This window comes from Girardinichthys multiradiatus, chromosome 9 (assembly GCF_021462225.1).
Source record: "Girardinichthys multiradiatus isolate DD_20200921_A chromosome 9, DD_fGirMul_XY1, whole genome shotgun sequence".
Taxonomy (NCBI): Eukaryota; Metazoa; Chordata; class Actinopteri; order Cyprinodontiformes; family Goodeidae; genus Girardinichthys; species Girardinichthys multiradiatus.
Window position 1 is genome coordinate 3,715,310 of NC_061802.1, and position 16,324 is coordinate 3,731,633.

Below are 16,324 nucleotides of genomic sequence, written 5' to 3' on the forward strand. Positions count from 1 at the left end.
TACCGGAGTCAAATTCCTGGTTTGTATGTACGAACTTGGCAATAAAGCTGATTCTGATTCTGAGATAAAGTTGAAAGGGTCCAAATAAAATTATGGCCTATATTTTTACACCAACAGCATAACTGTGTAGAAACATTGAAAATATAAACAAAAGATCTTAAAAGGAAAAGTTTGCAATGATGAAAAATCAGAACAATGACTGCTGTTATTAAAAAGGGAGATTTTTTTAAATATTTCAAACATTGTCAATATTGGAAGGTAAATATGAAATATATCAATTTAAATTGTCTTTAAATGACAAATTCACCATAAATTAACAGGGAGAAGCTCAGTTTTGACATTTAACTGAAAATTTAGATTAAAAACACACAAACGGCTGCTCTACATCTCAAAATGGTTCAGAGACAAACTTTCTACGGGTCTATTTTTGACAAACCCAGACTATAAAACAAATGAATCATGAGTTAAAAGTTACAGGACGTGATTTTCTGAACTCACCACTGAAATGTGGAGAACGTCGATGATGAGTGGATGTCACAGAGGTGCAGAACCTCTTCCTGAGCTTCAACGGATGCTGCGAGTCAAACAGACACAGTGAGACTCAAACGGCACAAACAGCGAGCAAGAAGGTGGCAGCAGTCCAGCACTCGCCGCAGTTCAACCATATTGTCATCATTATCTCATTATGAGGTCGGCCGGAGCGCTGCCTCGCTGAGTGTTTGGTTGGAGGCCAGCTGAGTTTGGCAGAACGCCCGGAAAACGCTCCTCCGTCAGCCAATCAGACAGAAGAACAGCCAGGCAGGGAAGTAATCGAGTACTTTTAAGTACAGTTTGAACTGATAAAGTATTCAGATACATTTTTATGCCTGAAGTTGTTTAATTTTGTTGATTCTGACTGATCACAGAGAAAAAGACAAGATTTTCAGACAGAACATTTTCAGACCCCGCCTCTGAAAAGAGCTGTAAAGAAATAAATCAGGTTCAGCTTAAATAAATAAATAAAACCAAGCGAAAAAGATAACTTCTATATTATAACGCAGGGATTTTAGATGCAAATTCATCAATTGGAAGAAGCCTTATTAGCTGGTGATAATGGCTCCACCCTTTTGTTTGGTGATAACTGCAAAGACAAGAAGACCGAGGTCCACCTCATCTAACCTGCTTTCAGCAGTCTGTTCAACATGGAGCGATTTCAGCTGGACTCCTTCACAGCTTCACCTGTTCTGACCAGAGGACTGTACTGACAAGGTCAGCTGATCATTCTGGGCTCTTTTATTTGGGTTTAAATTTAACTTTTTAGGCTAATATTACTTAATCTGGATCTAAATCTATCTATAACAAGCCAAAAGCAAAGTGATCCATCAGCACAAAAAACTAAGCTGCAAAGTTTGTAATAATACGAGATCTGCATTTAAAAATGAGAGGTTGTCAGATGGGTTTAGGCATCTTCTAGGCAGAATGAGCCCAACCTTAATAAAAGACACATATTTGTCTTTATTGTTAGCCAGTATAAATACTCACTGGGAACGTTTGTAGAACAATCATCTCAGAGTCCTGGTTAACATTAAAAAAAGGTTCTTGGAGAAGTTCCTGGTCTTCTTCTCTTCAATGGTTTCTCAGAAGATTCAATAAAGAATAAACAAACGTCTTTCTGAGTGTTTCTGTGACCGGAAAAAAATTATTACATCTGATGCCAAATGAGAAGTTTATCTGTGCTGAAGGTTCAAATTATCCCTCATTTATTTTATTTCCCATCAAGGGAAATAATATTTCTCCATACTTTCTAAAAGGTCTTTTAAAGTTTTTTCACTACTTTTTGACTCATTTTCAGAGGAAAGCTTTGTTTGTTTATAGTCCCAGTCCTGATCTGTATATCGTGATGATATAAAAAAGCTCCTGAGCTCAGGTAATAAATTAAAATTTCCATATATTCTTCCATACGTGACCACAGAGGCTCAGTGCATGGCTGCTGCTTTCCATCAGCTGCACAGAAACGTTCTCAAAACATCAGTGATTCAGGGCTTCTGGTGTGTTTCAAAGCTGCTCTGAGGTGCATGAACTCCTCAACTGTCCATTCAGAGCTGCAGGGTTTTAGTTCAGGTGACACCTCCAAACTTCACCAGCCGGAGGTCAACGAGAAAGAGAGCAAGAAAAGCATCAGCATGATGGAGAGTAACGTTTAGCTCTAGGTCTACTGTTAAGAGATGAGGATCATAGTGAAGGTGGCAGATGAAGCGGTCTGCAGATTCAGACCTCTAGATGTTCAGAACATCTAAATGTTTAGCCTGGTTCCGCCAAACCCTCACTGAGGCGCCATGTATGTCAGAACTAGAAGAATTCTCCTCTGTGTTGTGATATTTACCAGAGGACAGTCAGATCACAGATGCTTCCAGATTAACAGAGTTGAGCATCACAAAGGCTCATTAATCAGAGTTGCAGGTCAGGTCAGTTCAAAGACAAAACAGTTTCCCAAAAGCAATCTCTGATTCAGAGAATCAGCAGTGTCCCTTTTTCAGACCCTTAGTTTGGACTGGCCTGGCAGACTGGGGTGGTGGTCCCCCTTCATAAGAAGGGTGACCAGAGGGTGTGTTCCAACTACAGGGGGATCACACTCCTCAGCCTCCCTGGTAAGGCCTACGCCAGGGTATTGGAGAGGAGAGTCCGACCGATAGTCGAACCTCGGCTTCAGGAGGAGCAGTGTGGTTTTCGTCCCGGCCGTGGAACACTGGACCAGCTCTATATCCTCTACAGGGTACTGGAGGGTTCATGGGAGTTTGCCCAACCGGTCCACATGTGTTTTATGGACCTGAAGAAGGCATTCGACGGTGTCCCTCGTGGTTCCCTGTGGGGGGTGCTCCAGGAGTATGGAATCGGGGGGCCCTTTATTAGGGGCCATCCGGTCCGTGTACGAGCGGAGCAGGAGTTTGGTCCGCATTGCCGGCACTAAGTCGGACCTGTTCCCAGTGCATGTTGGACTCCGGCAGGGTTGCCCTTCGTCACTGGTCATGTTCATAACTTTTATGGACAGGATTTCTAGGCGCAACCAAGGGCCGGAGGGGGTCTGGTTTGGGGACCATAGGATTTCGTCTCTTCTTTTTGCAGATGACGTGGTCCTCCTGGCCCCCTCTAGCCAAGACCTACAGCATGCACTGTGGCGGTTCGCAGCAGAGTGTGAAGCGGCTGGGATGAAGATCAGCTCCTCCAAGTCCGAGGACATGGTTCTCGACTGGAAAAGGGTGGCTTGTCCTCTTCTGGTTGGAGGGGAGTTCCTGCCTCAAGTGGAGGAGTTTAAGTATCTCGGGGTCTTGTTCATGAGTGACGGAAGAATGGAGCGGGAGATCGACTGACGGATCGGTGCGGCTGCCGCAGTAATGGAGGCGCTGTGCCGGTCCGTTGTGGTGAAGAGAGAGCTGAGCCGAAAAGCAAAGCTCTCAATTTACTGGTCGGTCTACGTTCCTACCCTCACCTATGGCCATGAACTTTGGGTCATGACCGAAAGAACGAGATCACGGATACAAGCGGCTGAAATGAGCTTCCTCCGTAGGGTGGCCGGGCACTCCCTTAGAGATAGGGTGAGGATCTCGGTCATCCGGTAGGAGCTTGGAGTAGAGCCGCCGCTCCTCCACATCGAGAGGAGCCAGTTGAGGTGGTTCGGGCATCTATACCGGATGCCTCCTGGACGCCTTCCTTGGGAGGTGTTCCAGGCACGTCCCACCGGGAGGAGGCCCAGGGGACGGCCCGGGACACGCTGGAGGGACTATGTCTCTCGGCTGGCCTGGGAACGCCTTGGGCTTGGAGGAGCTTGGAAGCTTGGAAGAGGTGTCTGGGGAGAGGGACGTCTGGGCGTCTCTGCTGAGTTTGCTGCCACTGCGACCCGGTTCTGGATAAAGCGGAAGACGACGAGTACGAGTAAGAGAACATATTTCGAGAAGCACTGTCAGCGTTTTTTTTTTCATGGTGTCGAAAGGATAGGAAAATATATAAAATACTGGTAAATGTCGGTTAATGGCCATGACAGGATTATGAATCAGTGCATCCCTAATTAAAAGATCCCAGTTTTGTCCATAAAGGTTGTTTTAAAGAGACACTTGCTGACCTTTACTATATTTAAAAACTGCTCTGCTGTCTGTTTTTTTTATTTATTTAACTACTTGTCAACAAATTCTACATTTTTCATTTTATTTCAGCCTACATTTCTCTTTTTTTTTTTTACTAATCATGTTGGATTTAGCCTGTATGGGTTCATTCATCCTCAGTCGTTTTAACATTTGGCTAATTTTTATTTCATGAACAACTTTGATCTTTCATGCTAAATAGGCTAGATTAATAATAATAATTTTGTAGTTTATCTTTATGTGTGACATTTAAATCTTTTACACCTTGTTTATTTTACATATTCATCTTTGTATTTAGTTGGTCTTTAATTTATCTCTCTATATATTTTTTTTATCATCATAAATCATGGTGGTCACAACATTATCATTGGCTGACGGGTGGTGGGGAGGGAAAGAGGGGTGTTCCCTTCCTCTGGCCCAGCAGAGTTGGTGCTGTTGTTGCAGCTGTGTTCTGGTGCAGTCAGTACTTCTTCAGCTGAAGCAGCAGAAACTGATGCTAGAAGTGACTGTACCAGAACCCGAACCGATATAATGAAGAAAATCCCCTTTTCTTCCAAGAACAAGCTATTATTTTCCAGGGGCCCAGTGGACTCATGGAGGTTCCGGATGCCCAGTTGAGTCCAGTCAGAGCAGCATTCACTCTGTATTGTTCAACAACAACAGAATCGTATTTACACAGTTTTTGGAGGTTTAAGCAGTGCCAGGAAGAACATGATCTCATCATCGTCTCACCTTCCTGCCGTTTGTTTTACGACTCGTCATGTTGGTGATGCTGTTCAGCTGACATTGATACTGAATCAGTCTCTGAGGAGAATACGACATTAAACTGATTTAATCCACACCGAATATATAAAGTGATCTTTAAGGCTGTGCAAAAGTTTAAATACACAACACCTTCGACACACTGAGCAACAAACAAATTCAGATCAACAATCGGAACTTCAGACACCTTAGGTGGATTTTTAAAGTTATTCTGCCACCTACTGGTTGGTCTGGATCACTGCAACATCACTGAGCTGCTTTAAAACAGATTTTCTCCTTCACGGCATCGTGTTGAGGATGTGCAAATACAACTCCACTGTCACTCATATCAGAAAGTGAAGCTTGTATGTTATATAGATTCATTACCCATGCAGTGAACTAGTTCAAGCCTATATTTCTTGTGATTTTGATGATTAAGGCTCACAGAAAATGAAATCCAAAATTCAGTGACTCAGAATTACTGGATGCCCATGGTGTCACCTTTTAAATCAGGTAATTAACTCAACACACCTGCAAAGGTTCCCCGAGCCTCTAAATCCGTGGTGCCCAGAACCAAAAACAGCAAGTTGAAAGTACTCATGGGCCACAATTCTTTCTTCCAATTAAAATTGCAAAAATAATTTTACTGTGAATTATTATTTAACCTTCTCAGCAATAAACTAAACATGCAATATAATAATGAAATAAAGTAGAAAAGAAATTGTAGTTCAGAAAAACGGTTTCAGTCGTTTGCCTTAATGAAATATTTTTAGGAAAAAGTCACAGGATGTTTATGGGTCTACCTACTGTGATTTTAAAATCAAAGCAAAATAAAAATCAAGGCAAATAAATATTTTGTGTTGTACCAAAAATTTTCATTTTAATAAGATATAAAATTGTCCTTGAAAATCTCGTCCTAAAAGAAAATTACAAAGTGTTCATCTGCATCAGCTCCATTTGCTGGACGGACAACTTTGTGCTGTTTTCAACTGCAGTCGGGGGCCATACAAAATTATTCCAAGGGCCACCCTTTGGTCTCAGTCTGGGTCAGTAGGAGACAGAATCATGGAGACAACAGCTGACTGGACAGATGTCCAGAAGACAGTCATGGACACCCTCCACAGGGAGGGGAATCAACAAAATGTCACTGCTGAAGAAGCTGGTTGTTTGCAGATTGCTGTATCCAAGCATGTTCGTAGAACGTTGAGGGGAAGTAAAAAGTGTGGTGGGAAAAGGTGCACCAGCAACAGGGATAACTGCAGCCTTCAGAGGATTGTCAAGCAAAATCCATTCAGCAATTTGGGAACGTTTCACAACGCATGAACTGAGGCTGGAGTCAGTGCATCAAGAGCCACTAGGCACAGACGGATCCTACAGGTGGGCAACAAGCACCTCACCTGGGCTAAGGAGAAAAAGAACTGGACTGTCCCTCAGTGGTCCAAAGTCCTCTTTTCAGATTAAAGTAAAGTCTGTATTTATTTTGGAAATCAAGGTCCCAGAGTCTGGAGAAAGAGTGGAGAGAAACAGAATCCACATTGCTTGAAGTCCAGTGTGACGTTTAGACAGTCAGTGATGATTTGGGAGCCATGCCATCTGCTGGTGTTGATCCACTGGGTTCTATGAAGGCCACAGTCAACGGAGGCACCTTCCAGCAGGTTTTAGAGCACTTCATGTTTCCTTCTGCTGACAGGCTTTATGTAGATGGTGATTTCATTTTCCAGCAGGACTTGGTACCAGCCCACGCTGCTAAAGGTACCAAAATCTGGTCCAGTGACCATGATGTTACTGTGTTTGATTGGCCAGCAACTAGCCTGACCAGAACCCCATAGAGAATCTTTGGAGTATTGTCCAGAGGAAGGTGAGAGACACCAGAACCTACAAGGCAGATGACCCGAAGGCCACTATCAAAGCAACCTGCCCTTCCTGAACACCTCAGCAGAACCACATGCTGATCTCCTCCATGCAACACTGCATTGATGCAGTAATTCATGCAAAAGGAGCCCAGACCAAGTATTGAGTGCACAGAAATGAACACACTTTCAGAAGCTTGACATTTCTGCCTAAAATGTCATTTTTTATTGATCGTATATAATAGTCTATATTTCTGAGACACTGCATTTTGGGTTTTCATTATCGGTAAGCTAGAATCATCAAATTATAGGAAATAATCGCTGGACATCTTTCACTCCATGCATATTGAATCTATACCTCTCCCTCTCTCTTATATTCAATTCAATTCAGTTTATTTATATAGCGCCAATTCACAACACATGTCGTCTCAAGGCACTTCACAAGAGTCAGGATCATACATTCCAATTAATCCTAACCATTGAACAGTGCAGTCAGATTCAGTTATTATTCAAATTGGATAAAAAGTTTTTCTATCTAAGGAAACCCAGCAGATTGCATCCAGTCAGTGACTTGCAGCATTCACTCCTCCTGGATGAGCATGTAGAGACAGTGGACAGTCACTGGCGTTGACTTTGCAGCAATCCCTCATACTGAGCATGCATGTAGCGACAGTGGAGAGGAAAAACTCCCTTTTAACAGGAAGAAACCTCCAGCAGAACCAGAACCAGGCTCAGTGTGAGCGGCCATCTGCCACAACCGACTGGAGGTTTGAGAGAACAGAGCAGAGACACAAAGAGAACAAAGAAGCACTGATCTAGGAGTACTTTCTATGGGAAGGAAAAGTAAATGTTAGTGGATGTAGCTCCTTTAGTCGTTTCATCTAGAAAGAAAGAACAGATAAACTCTGAGCCAGTTTTCAAGGTTAGAGTCTGAAAGAGAGCACATAGAGTTAGTTACAGTAGAAGCTCAGTCAGTAGCCATGTCTAGGAGAGAGAAAGGGTTAAACACTGAAAGACAGGGCCATGTGGATCATCGGTAGAGGGTGAGCATTAAGTTGTTGCCAGCAGAAGCTTGGATGATTGGATGAAGGTGTCACAGGTAGACACAGAGTCAGGCCAGGTGTAGCTTCTAGGAAGAGAAAAGAGAGAGAACAAAGTTAAAAGCTGAAATAACAGCAAATAATGCAAAATTGGAGAGTAGTGTGAGAATGTAGTGAAGAGGGTGAAAGTGGTCATTATGTCCTCCAGCAGCCTAAGCCTATAGCAGCATAACTACACAGATAGTTTCAGTTCAGATTATTTAGTTAAACGGCGCTTATTTACAACAATGTCGTCTCAAGGAACCCCAGAAAGGGTCCCACTGATGGTCATTGTTACACTAAAAACCACAATTATTGGGATACCTCCCTCTGTCAGACTGATTATAACCATTGGAAAAGAGAATGGGTCATACAGGTAGCAGAAATGGAGGGTGTGTCTATATATTTTATCTAAAAGGTTGATACAAAGCCAGTAAAAAAACAGATACAATACAAAAATAAAATAAACACACACACGTAAACTTTCCTAGTGGTTCTCACTGCTTGGATCTTAAAGTTATCACAGCCCCTCAGATTATAAACCCCTTCTCTCTGTGTAATACATTTCTATAGGCTTTATAAGGAATTTGTACTGTATAAAAATCAAATAAATCAAAGAATTTTAACAATTTGAACTGCCAGAATAAAGTATTGGTGTGATATATCATTTCAAATATATCATTAATTTATAAACAACACTGGACCCAATACAGATCCCTGTGGGACCCCATAAGCAATGCCAAAATACCCAGATTCAAACTTACCCATCATTACATACTGGTGTCTCTTCATTAAATGTGGCCATGTCCAATCACAGTGTGAGGCATAATCCAACATTTGTTTTGTAGTGCTTATATCTAATAACATGCTTTACAAATTTTTAAATATGTTATTATGATTACTATAATTGTGATGGTTCTTCCATGAGCCTGACTTTTTTGGTGCCCCCCCTCCCCCAGCACTTGGTGCCCTAGCACTGCGTGTGGGCAGAAGCTCGGCGCTGTTGGCACAAGCATGCTTTGGGAAGTTCCCGGGGGAAAACAGGCACAGGGGATTTCTCCACTACAGGTCCTTCTCAAAATATTAGCATATTGTGATAAAGTTCATTATTTTCCATAATGTAATGATGAAAATTTAACATTCATATATTTTAGATTCATTGCACACTAACTGAAATATTTCAGGTCTTTTATTGTCTTAATACGGATGATTTTGGCATACAGCTCATTAAAACCCAAAATTCCTATCTCACAAAATTAGCATATCAAAGAAAAGTGTTTTTAATACAAAAAACGTCAACCTTCAAATAATCATGTACAGTTATGCACTCAATACTTGGTCGGGAATCCTTTTGCAGAAATGACTGCTTCAATGCGGCGTGGCATGGAGGCAATCAGCCTGTGGCACTGCTGAGGTCTTATGGAGGCCCAGGATGCTTCGATAGCGGCCTTTAGCTCATCCAGAGTGTTGGGTCTTGAGTCTCTCAACGTTCTCTTCACAATATCCCACAGATTCTCTATGGGGTTCAGGTCAGGAGAGTTGGCAGGCCAATTGAGCACAGTGATACCATGGTCAGTAAACCATTTACCAGTGGTTTTGGCATTGTGAGCAGGTGCCAGGTCGTGCTGAAAAATGAAATCTTCATTTCCATAAAGCTTTTCAGCAGATGGAAGCATGAAGTGCTCCAAAATCTCCTGATAGCTAGCTGCATTGACCCTGCCCTTGATAAAACACAGTGGACCAACACCAGCAGCTGACACGGCACCCCAGACCATCACTGACTGTGGGTACTTGACACTGGACTTCTGGCATTTTGGCATTTCCTTCTCCCCAGTCTTCCTCCAGACTCTGGCACCTTGATTTCCGAATGACATGCAGAATTTGCTTTCATCCGAAAAAAGTACTTTGGACCACTGAGCAACAGTCCAGTGTTGCTTCTCTGTAGCCCAGGTCAGGCGCTTCTGCCACTGTTTCTGGTTCAAAAGTGGCTTGACCTGGGGAATGCGGCACCTGTAGCCCATTGCCTGCACACGCCTGTGCACGGTGGCTCTGGATGTTTCTACTCCAGACTCAGTCCACTGCTTCCGCAGGTCCCCCAAGGTCTAGAATCGGCCCTTCTCCACAATCTTCCTCAGGGTCCGGTCACCTCTTCTCGTTGTGCAGCGTTTTCTGCCACACTTTTTCCTTCCCACAGACTTCCCACTGAGGTGCCTTGATACAGCACTCTGGGAACAGCCTATTTGTTCAGAAATTTCTTTCTGTGTCTTACCCTCTTGCTTGAGGGTGTCAATAGTGGCCTTCTGGACAGCAGTCAGGTCGGCAGTCTTACCCATGATTGGGGTTTTGAGTGATGAACCAGGCTGGGAGTTTTAAAGGCCTCAGGAATCTTTTGCAGGTGTTTAGAGTTAACTCGTTGATTCAGATGATTAGGTTCATAGCTCGTTTAGAGACCCTTTTAATGATATGCTAATTTTGTGAGATAGGAATTTTGGGTTTTCATGAGCTGTATGCCACAATCATCCGTATTAAGACAATAAAAGACCTGAAATATTTCAGTTAGTGTGCAATGAATCTAAAATATATGAATGTTAAATTTTCATCATGACATTATGGAAAATAATGAACTTTATCACAATAAGCTAATTTTTGGAGAAGGACCTGTATATAAAGGTTTATATCCATGCAAAACTCTTGAGTCATTCCCCTCATCTTTTTACATTTTCCTTCCCAGCTGAAAGATTTTTTTTTTTTTTTTAAATCAGCTGGTTTTGATCAATAGTTGTCCAGGTGGTCCAAAGGTCTTTTAGAGTATTTCCTTGAATTCTGGTATGTATGATCCATGATATCTTTAAAACGACATATACACAAAATTCCACTTATGTAGAACAACAATTTGAAACCATTTTTGATAGATTTGAATAATGTTTGGCTAACTTCACTTATGAAAGTCTTGCTGAAATCTCCTTAGAGCAAAGCTGAGTGTGTGGACGAGCAGCCAGCAGGTGGCGCCACCTGAACAGAGATTTGTTTGCAGGCTGCAGTTACTCAAAAAAAAAAAAAAAAAAAAGAGTTCCTGATTAAATGAATCTACAGAGTGTGTTTAAGAGCAGGTTATGCATGCTTAAGGGTTGCTATACATCTAAATTAGCAAACCAGTCCAGTAGAATGTGTCCCAATAGAAGTCTAAGAAATTACAAACATCTTGGGTTCTCCAAAAACTCAGATGATCTCCAGGTCATCTTCAGAGGGCTAGAAGAAACAATGAAGTGGTTTTGCCTGACAGAATATTTTCTGACAGGCTGCTGCTCCATAGAAGAGCTGCTGAACGGTTTGTTAAAGCAAAGAAAAACAAGCAGATGCATGAAACAAAATATGTTTTTAGTTATATGAACCACTTCACGCCACTTTGCACCATCCTATGAATTCAGTCAGGCATAAAACGCTCCCAGAAGAGTTCATCTCCAACAAGGTGATTCCCAACGAGCCATCAGCTTACTGAAGGATACGTCTCTCAGGTCATGTTCAGGCCTTCGTTGTTTCAAAAAGACGACTTTCAGATACTGTTTATCTGCTAAAGAAAACCTGTGAGTCCTCATTTAATAAGCACACACAGTACAAAAAGGCGTTATGGTCAGGTTCAAGGACTGGAAAGAAAATTTAAAAAGCAGCTAAAGTCCAAAGAAATCTAAACTTTCTGAAGGACCTTCAGGAAGTCTGGAGAACCATTAATCAAGACCAGTTTTACAGATTAAAGAGACACTTCCTCTTTTAATGAATGAAACATTAGCTGAGCTGCACATTTTGTGCAGGAAGCTGTGAGCGAAAAGGAAAATCCCACTTTGTGTGAAAACACTTACAGCCAGCCTCTAAATGTACTTTCCATGAACTTACAGGCTACTTTCACACGGCTTCTTGGTTATTTCCTCGGATGTTACAAGGGACTTTCTGGCTATTTTGCTAGAACCTTTGTTGCTGGCTACTTTCAGGTTACTTTCCCACTTCTTTATACCATTTTACTAAAACTTGCAGGTCTCTTCCCAAAAACATGCAGGTTACTTTCCAGAACTTACAGACTACCTTCCAACATACTGGATTTCCAGCTGGTGACTACAGGCACACAATTAATTAAAAACTCCTTTGTTTGCTCTCTCCACATTCACATAAAACACAAAATTGCTTTTTTGTACACACAACTCACCACAAGGTTCAATGATAGATACCTGCACTAATGAAGAGTTGTGAAAATATGCATCTCCCACAGAACATAATTGTTGCATATGTCTTCTCCTGACAAAACGCTGCAGAAAGCAGCTATAGGCATAAACCAGTTGCTGGCTGTTGTTCAGGTTGTGACCAAAGGTTCCTAAATGTTCAAATCTATGGAGGACTTTCTTTAATTCTGACTCTTCCCCTCAATGGACTGCAATACGAGCAGAAAAAAGCAATAAATAGTTAGCTGAATATGATTTCTGGATGCAGCAGCAGCTCTTTGTACATCATTAAAATGATGCACGCCTATTACTATTATCTGCTCTTAACTAAGCCCCTGGTTTTGTCTGCAGGCTTCCACTCAGACCAATGAAACAGCGTCAACACACCGGCTCCCAGGCTCATTCACACAACACACACGTTAAACACGCCTCACCTGGTTAAATCCGTCTCCGCCAGATTAACTCGGTAAAAGACTCAGATTAGCGGGAAAACATGGCGGAAACACGTTAAACCCGCTTTTTCTCCACGGATAAACCAAAATCAAACTAGAATTTAAAGAAATGCAGCAAAAAAACTCCCACGCGATGAAACAGACTCAGGTGCGTCATTAAATCACGTGACCAGCACCTGTTCACCTGCCCCACCCACACCTCCTGGATCACGCGCACGGGAAGGCAAATTGCCTGAGAGGTTCCTACCAAAATAAACGAGTAAAAACGAAAACCGTAATTTGCTCTTCACTGATCTGCTTATAAAATAAGAGTCCGTCAGTTAGAATGAATCAGGGACATTTAAATTACCTGGACTGCGGTTAAAAACAGGTAAACTGGTGTGAAACGCGAGGGTGTATGTCGGTAATTAGATGTTTCATTATTCATTGTTTGGGAAATGTTAAAAGTTTTATATGAGCAACATTAACATTAATCTCGCAGCTCAATGTTGGAGATATTTGTTCTTTCATACTTTTTACTGCTTTGTAATTTTTCTTTAATTACTTTATAATTTTGGTTCATCCTAAGGGTATTTATAGGTAATTAGTTAATTATTTCATTGTTTTATTTTGCTTTTGAATAAGTGGGTCAGGATGAACTATGGGTACCATTTCTGTTGCATTTTGGTCTCAGTTAAATCGATTATTAAACAAATGGTAGTCATGCATATTAACGCTCATAGTTTCCTATAACTTACTGGTTACTTTTCCAGAAATTACAAGTTACTTTCATGAAACTTCCAGTTTATTGTTTTGCAACTTACAAGGTATTTTCCAGGTTTTTGCAGGTTACTTTTCCAGAAATTGCAGACCACATTCCTAAAACTTGCAAGTGTCTTACGCAAAGCACATGCAGATTACTTTCCCAGAACCTGTAGGTTACTTTCAGATTTTAGAGTTAGTTTTCAGCTGGTTAGAGGTTACTTTGCTGGAATTTACAGGTTACTTTCCATATCGTACAGGTTGTTTTCCTGGAACATGATAATTTCCAGCTAAAGTCAGATTTCATTTCTATAACTTGCTGGTTGCTTTCTAGAACTTACATAGTTTTTTTTCCTTTGAAGGTTTTCCCGCTGGTTTCAGGATAGTTTGCTGGATCTTGTAGGTTACTTCGTCAGCAGGTTAATTTCCTGAAACTTGCAAGTTTCCTCCCAAGCACATGCAGGTTATTTTAATGGAACTCAGATCTTGTACCCACAATTCAGCCGATTTAAGGCTATTTTGCTGAAACTTGCAGGTTACTTTTCCATGTTCTACATGTCATTTTCCTGAAAATTGATTGGGACTTTCTGGCTAAATGCAAAATAATTGCAAACATCTGATCAAGCTGCTGATAAATGGCAGAATGAAACGTCAACTAAAATGACTGAAATATATTTTACGGATGAGCAAACATTTTTAAAGTATATATTTTAATGTGGTCTTTTAAACATATCTATAATTAAATGTCCACACAGGTAAAATATCAAGACTTGCGGCACATTTTGCACCAGATTATTTCCTGCTCTTATTGAACAGATAAACACTTGGCCCCCTGCAGAGGCTGGAGAGGTGGGACCACTTTGTGCAGGAGGTCGTGACGGAGAAGGGCGATAGCAGCGGAAAACACGACTCCTGCAGGAGGGAGGCGTGATCCTGGAGTCCTGCAGGTCCCAGGGGTGCTGCTTCCTGGGAGCCAGAGTTTAACGAGTCCTCTAATCGGTCTGTCATTGCCAGCGTGGAAACGACGCGACACCCCAAGAGACAAACAGGGGGGGCCGTGGGTCGCTATAAAAGGAAGCAGTGGGACAAGGAGCTCTCAGATGGACCCCGAGCTTCATATGAGTCCGGATTTTCTGCTGACCCACCTGAGTCCTGCACGAGACATGCTGCGCGAGACCGAGCAACAAGTGCGCGAGATCCAACATCAGCTGCGCAGCTTCCGCAGGTGAGAAAAACCTCCGCAGGTGAATCCATCTTTACAACAGTAGGCAGCAGCTTGTTTTAGCAAACATGCAGCTTCTGTTCATTTGGTTTTATCTGGACTGCGCAGCTTCTCAAAAAAGAAAAACCTGAAAGAAATCATTACTTTCATTTTAACAGAAACATTACAGTTTAACGAGGTTTTTTGTTTTCTGTTCAGGTCTTGATGATTAAGAATAATATATGTTATGTTTCTGTGTGATTCAGTTATCCAGGGTCCTGCATCCCAATGAAGCAGGGAGGAAGTCCGTGTGAGAGGATCCAGAGTGATGGTGAGGTCTCCAAGTCACTGACATGTTGGAATTATGAATCAAAGTTATATTCGGACTGAACTTATCTTCTAAACTAAAAATGTTCCTCAGAAACATCTTATTATGCTCATTATAATATTATTATTAATATATTCCCAAACCTTGCCCTGCGATGGACTGGCAACCTGTCCAGGGTGTACCCTGCCTCTGGCCCATAGACTGCTGGAGATAGGCACCGGCTCCCCCGCGACCCACTATGGAATAAGCGGTAGAAAATGACTGACTGACTATTCCCAAAAGGAGAACAAGTTCTAAAGCCATGTTCACAATTATCGCCACCTACTGGCCATACAAAGACTTTTAATAAATGAAGGAAAAGTTTTTTCCAGTCAAAACCCAATATGAACATCTATGAATCTACATATCTTCATCATTATTCTTCTTCATGTGATCCTGAAATGTATTTTGGATGTTCTGTGGACTTTCCTTGACCCATCTTCTGCTGTCCCACAGGGTCACGTCCCCAGGTCGTCCGTCGGGTCTTCACCAACAGTCGGGAGCGCTGGCGGCAGCAGAACGTCAACGGAGCGTTCTCTGAGCTGCGTCGCCTTATCCCCACTCACCCACCTGACAGGAAGCTGAGCAAGAACGAGATCCTGCGCCACGCCCTCAGGTATATCAACTTCCTGGACAGCCTTCTGACCGACCAGGACCACAGGGTGGCCTCCAGGGGTCGGGCTGGGAGCCTAGGGGATGATGAACTGCAGGGAGCGCTCTCACCAACTTCCAACTGGAACCAGAGTTCAGAGGATGGAGACTCTGATGGTCTGTCGGAGGAGCAGAGTCAGTTGCACCTCTACCTGCACACTATGTGCAGCTAAGCAGCAGGCAGACTGATCCGAACCCACGAACAGTAACACAGGCCCCGGAACTTTCCCAGTTTGGACTGGTGTTGTGGTGGAAACCCAGCTGGAAACATCCAGTTTTTTGTGTTTGTATTTTATATTAAAGACTTGTCGCTTGGTCTGAATATTAATGTCAGTGTTTCTGAAAGGTTGCAGAGATGCCAAAGTTAAAAAAGATGATGATCATCATCGATGTTTTGTTTCAGAGAAACAGTTCTTTAAAAAGTGACTCCATGTGAAATTCACATCGATCTTATTTTTCAGTAAAAAGTTTGTGTTTTCACGTTCAGGATGTGAAGTTCTGCTGGTCAGCAGAAGAACCAGGAACCAGGTTCAGTTTCCTTCAATTTAAAGGAACTTTCGGTCCATTTAAAGTTTTAATTTCTGTATAGAACTTGTCCTGTGTGATGTTAGAAAAACTCTTGTTCACTGAATATTTATGTCTATGATACAAATTTGATGCTTTTTTATCTGTTTCTATAAACACAAATAAAAACATGAACATTAACTGATGGCTTCTCAATGTATTCAGATGAAAAACACTCCAGTGACTAAAATCAATCAATAAATCAGACGTTAATTTTATTTCTTTAAATTAACATAAGCAGGCTAACTCTTATCTGTAGATTGGTCAAAGCATCTCTAAAAGAGATTTTTACAATTAATAATTTGTATTTTACTTTAAATGTGCTTGAGAATGAAAGAATTAAACAGAAAAT

General features: G+C 41.9%; 1 protein-coding gene and 1 long non-coding RNA gene across 3 annotated transcripts; one reads left to right on the forward strand and one right to left on the reverse strand.

Annotated features, from left to right (window-relative positions):
• Positions 1 to 509: 509 nt before the first annotated feature.
• On the reverse strand, positions 510 to 12,566 carry LOC124873263. 2 transcript variants are annotated; one of them, XR_007039489.1, is made up of 3 exons: positions 12,431 to 12,566; positions 4,848 to 4,919; positions 510 to 574 (listed from the first exon to the last, which is right to left on the reverse strand). It is a non-coding gene; the product is annotated as an uncharacterized LOC124873263 (long non-coding RNA). The 2 variants fall into 2 exon arrangements; XR_007039488.1 differs by lacking the exon at positions 510 to 574 and adding an exon at positions 4,389 to 4,756.
• A 1,464-nt stretch (positions 12,567 to 14,030) lies between these two features.
• LOC124874413 (T-cell acute lymphocytic leukemia protein 1 homolog) lies at positions 14,031 to 16,066 on the forward strand. Its single transcript, XM_047375763.1, has 3 exons — positions 14,031 to 14,414; positions 14,657 to 14,721; positions 15,214 to 16,066. The coding sequence occupies exons 1-3, from the start codon at positions 14,290 to 14,292 to the stop codon at positions 15,579 to 15,581; spliced, it is 558 nt and encodes a 185-aa protein (XP_047231719.1). The 5' UTR covers positions 14,031 to 14,289; the 3' UTR covers positions 15,582 to 16,066.
• The last annotated feature ends 258 nt before the right edge of the window (positions 16,067 to 16,324 follow it).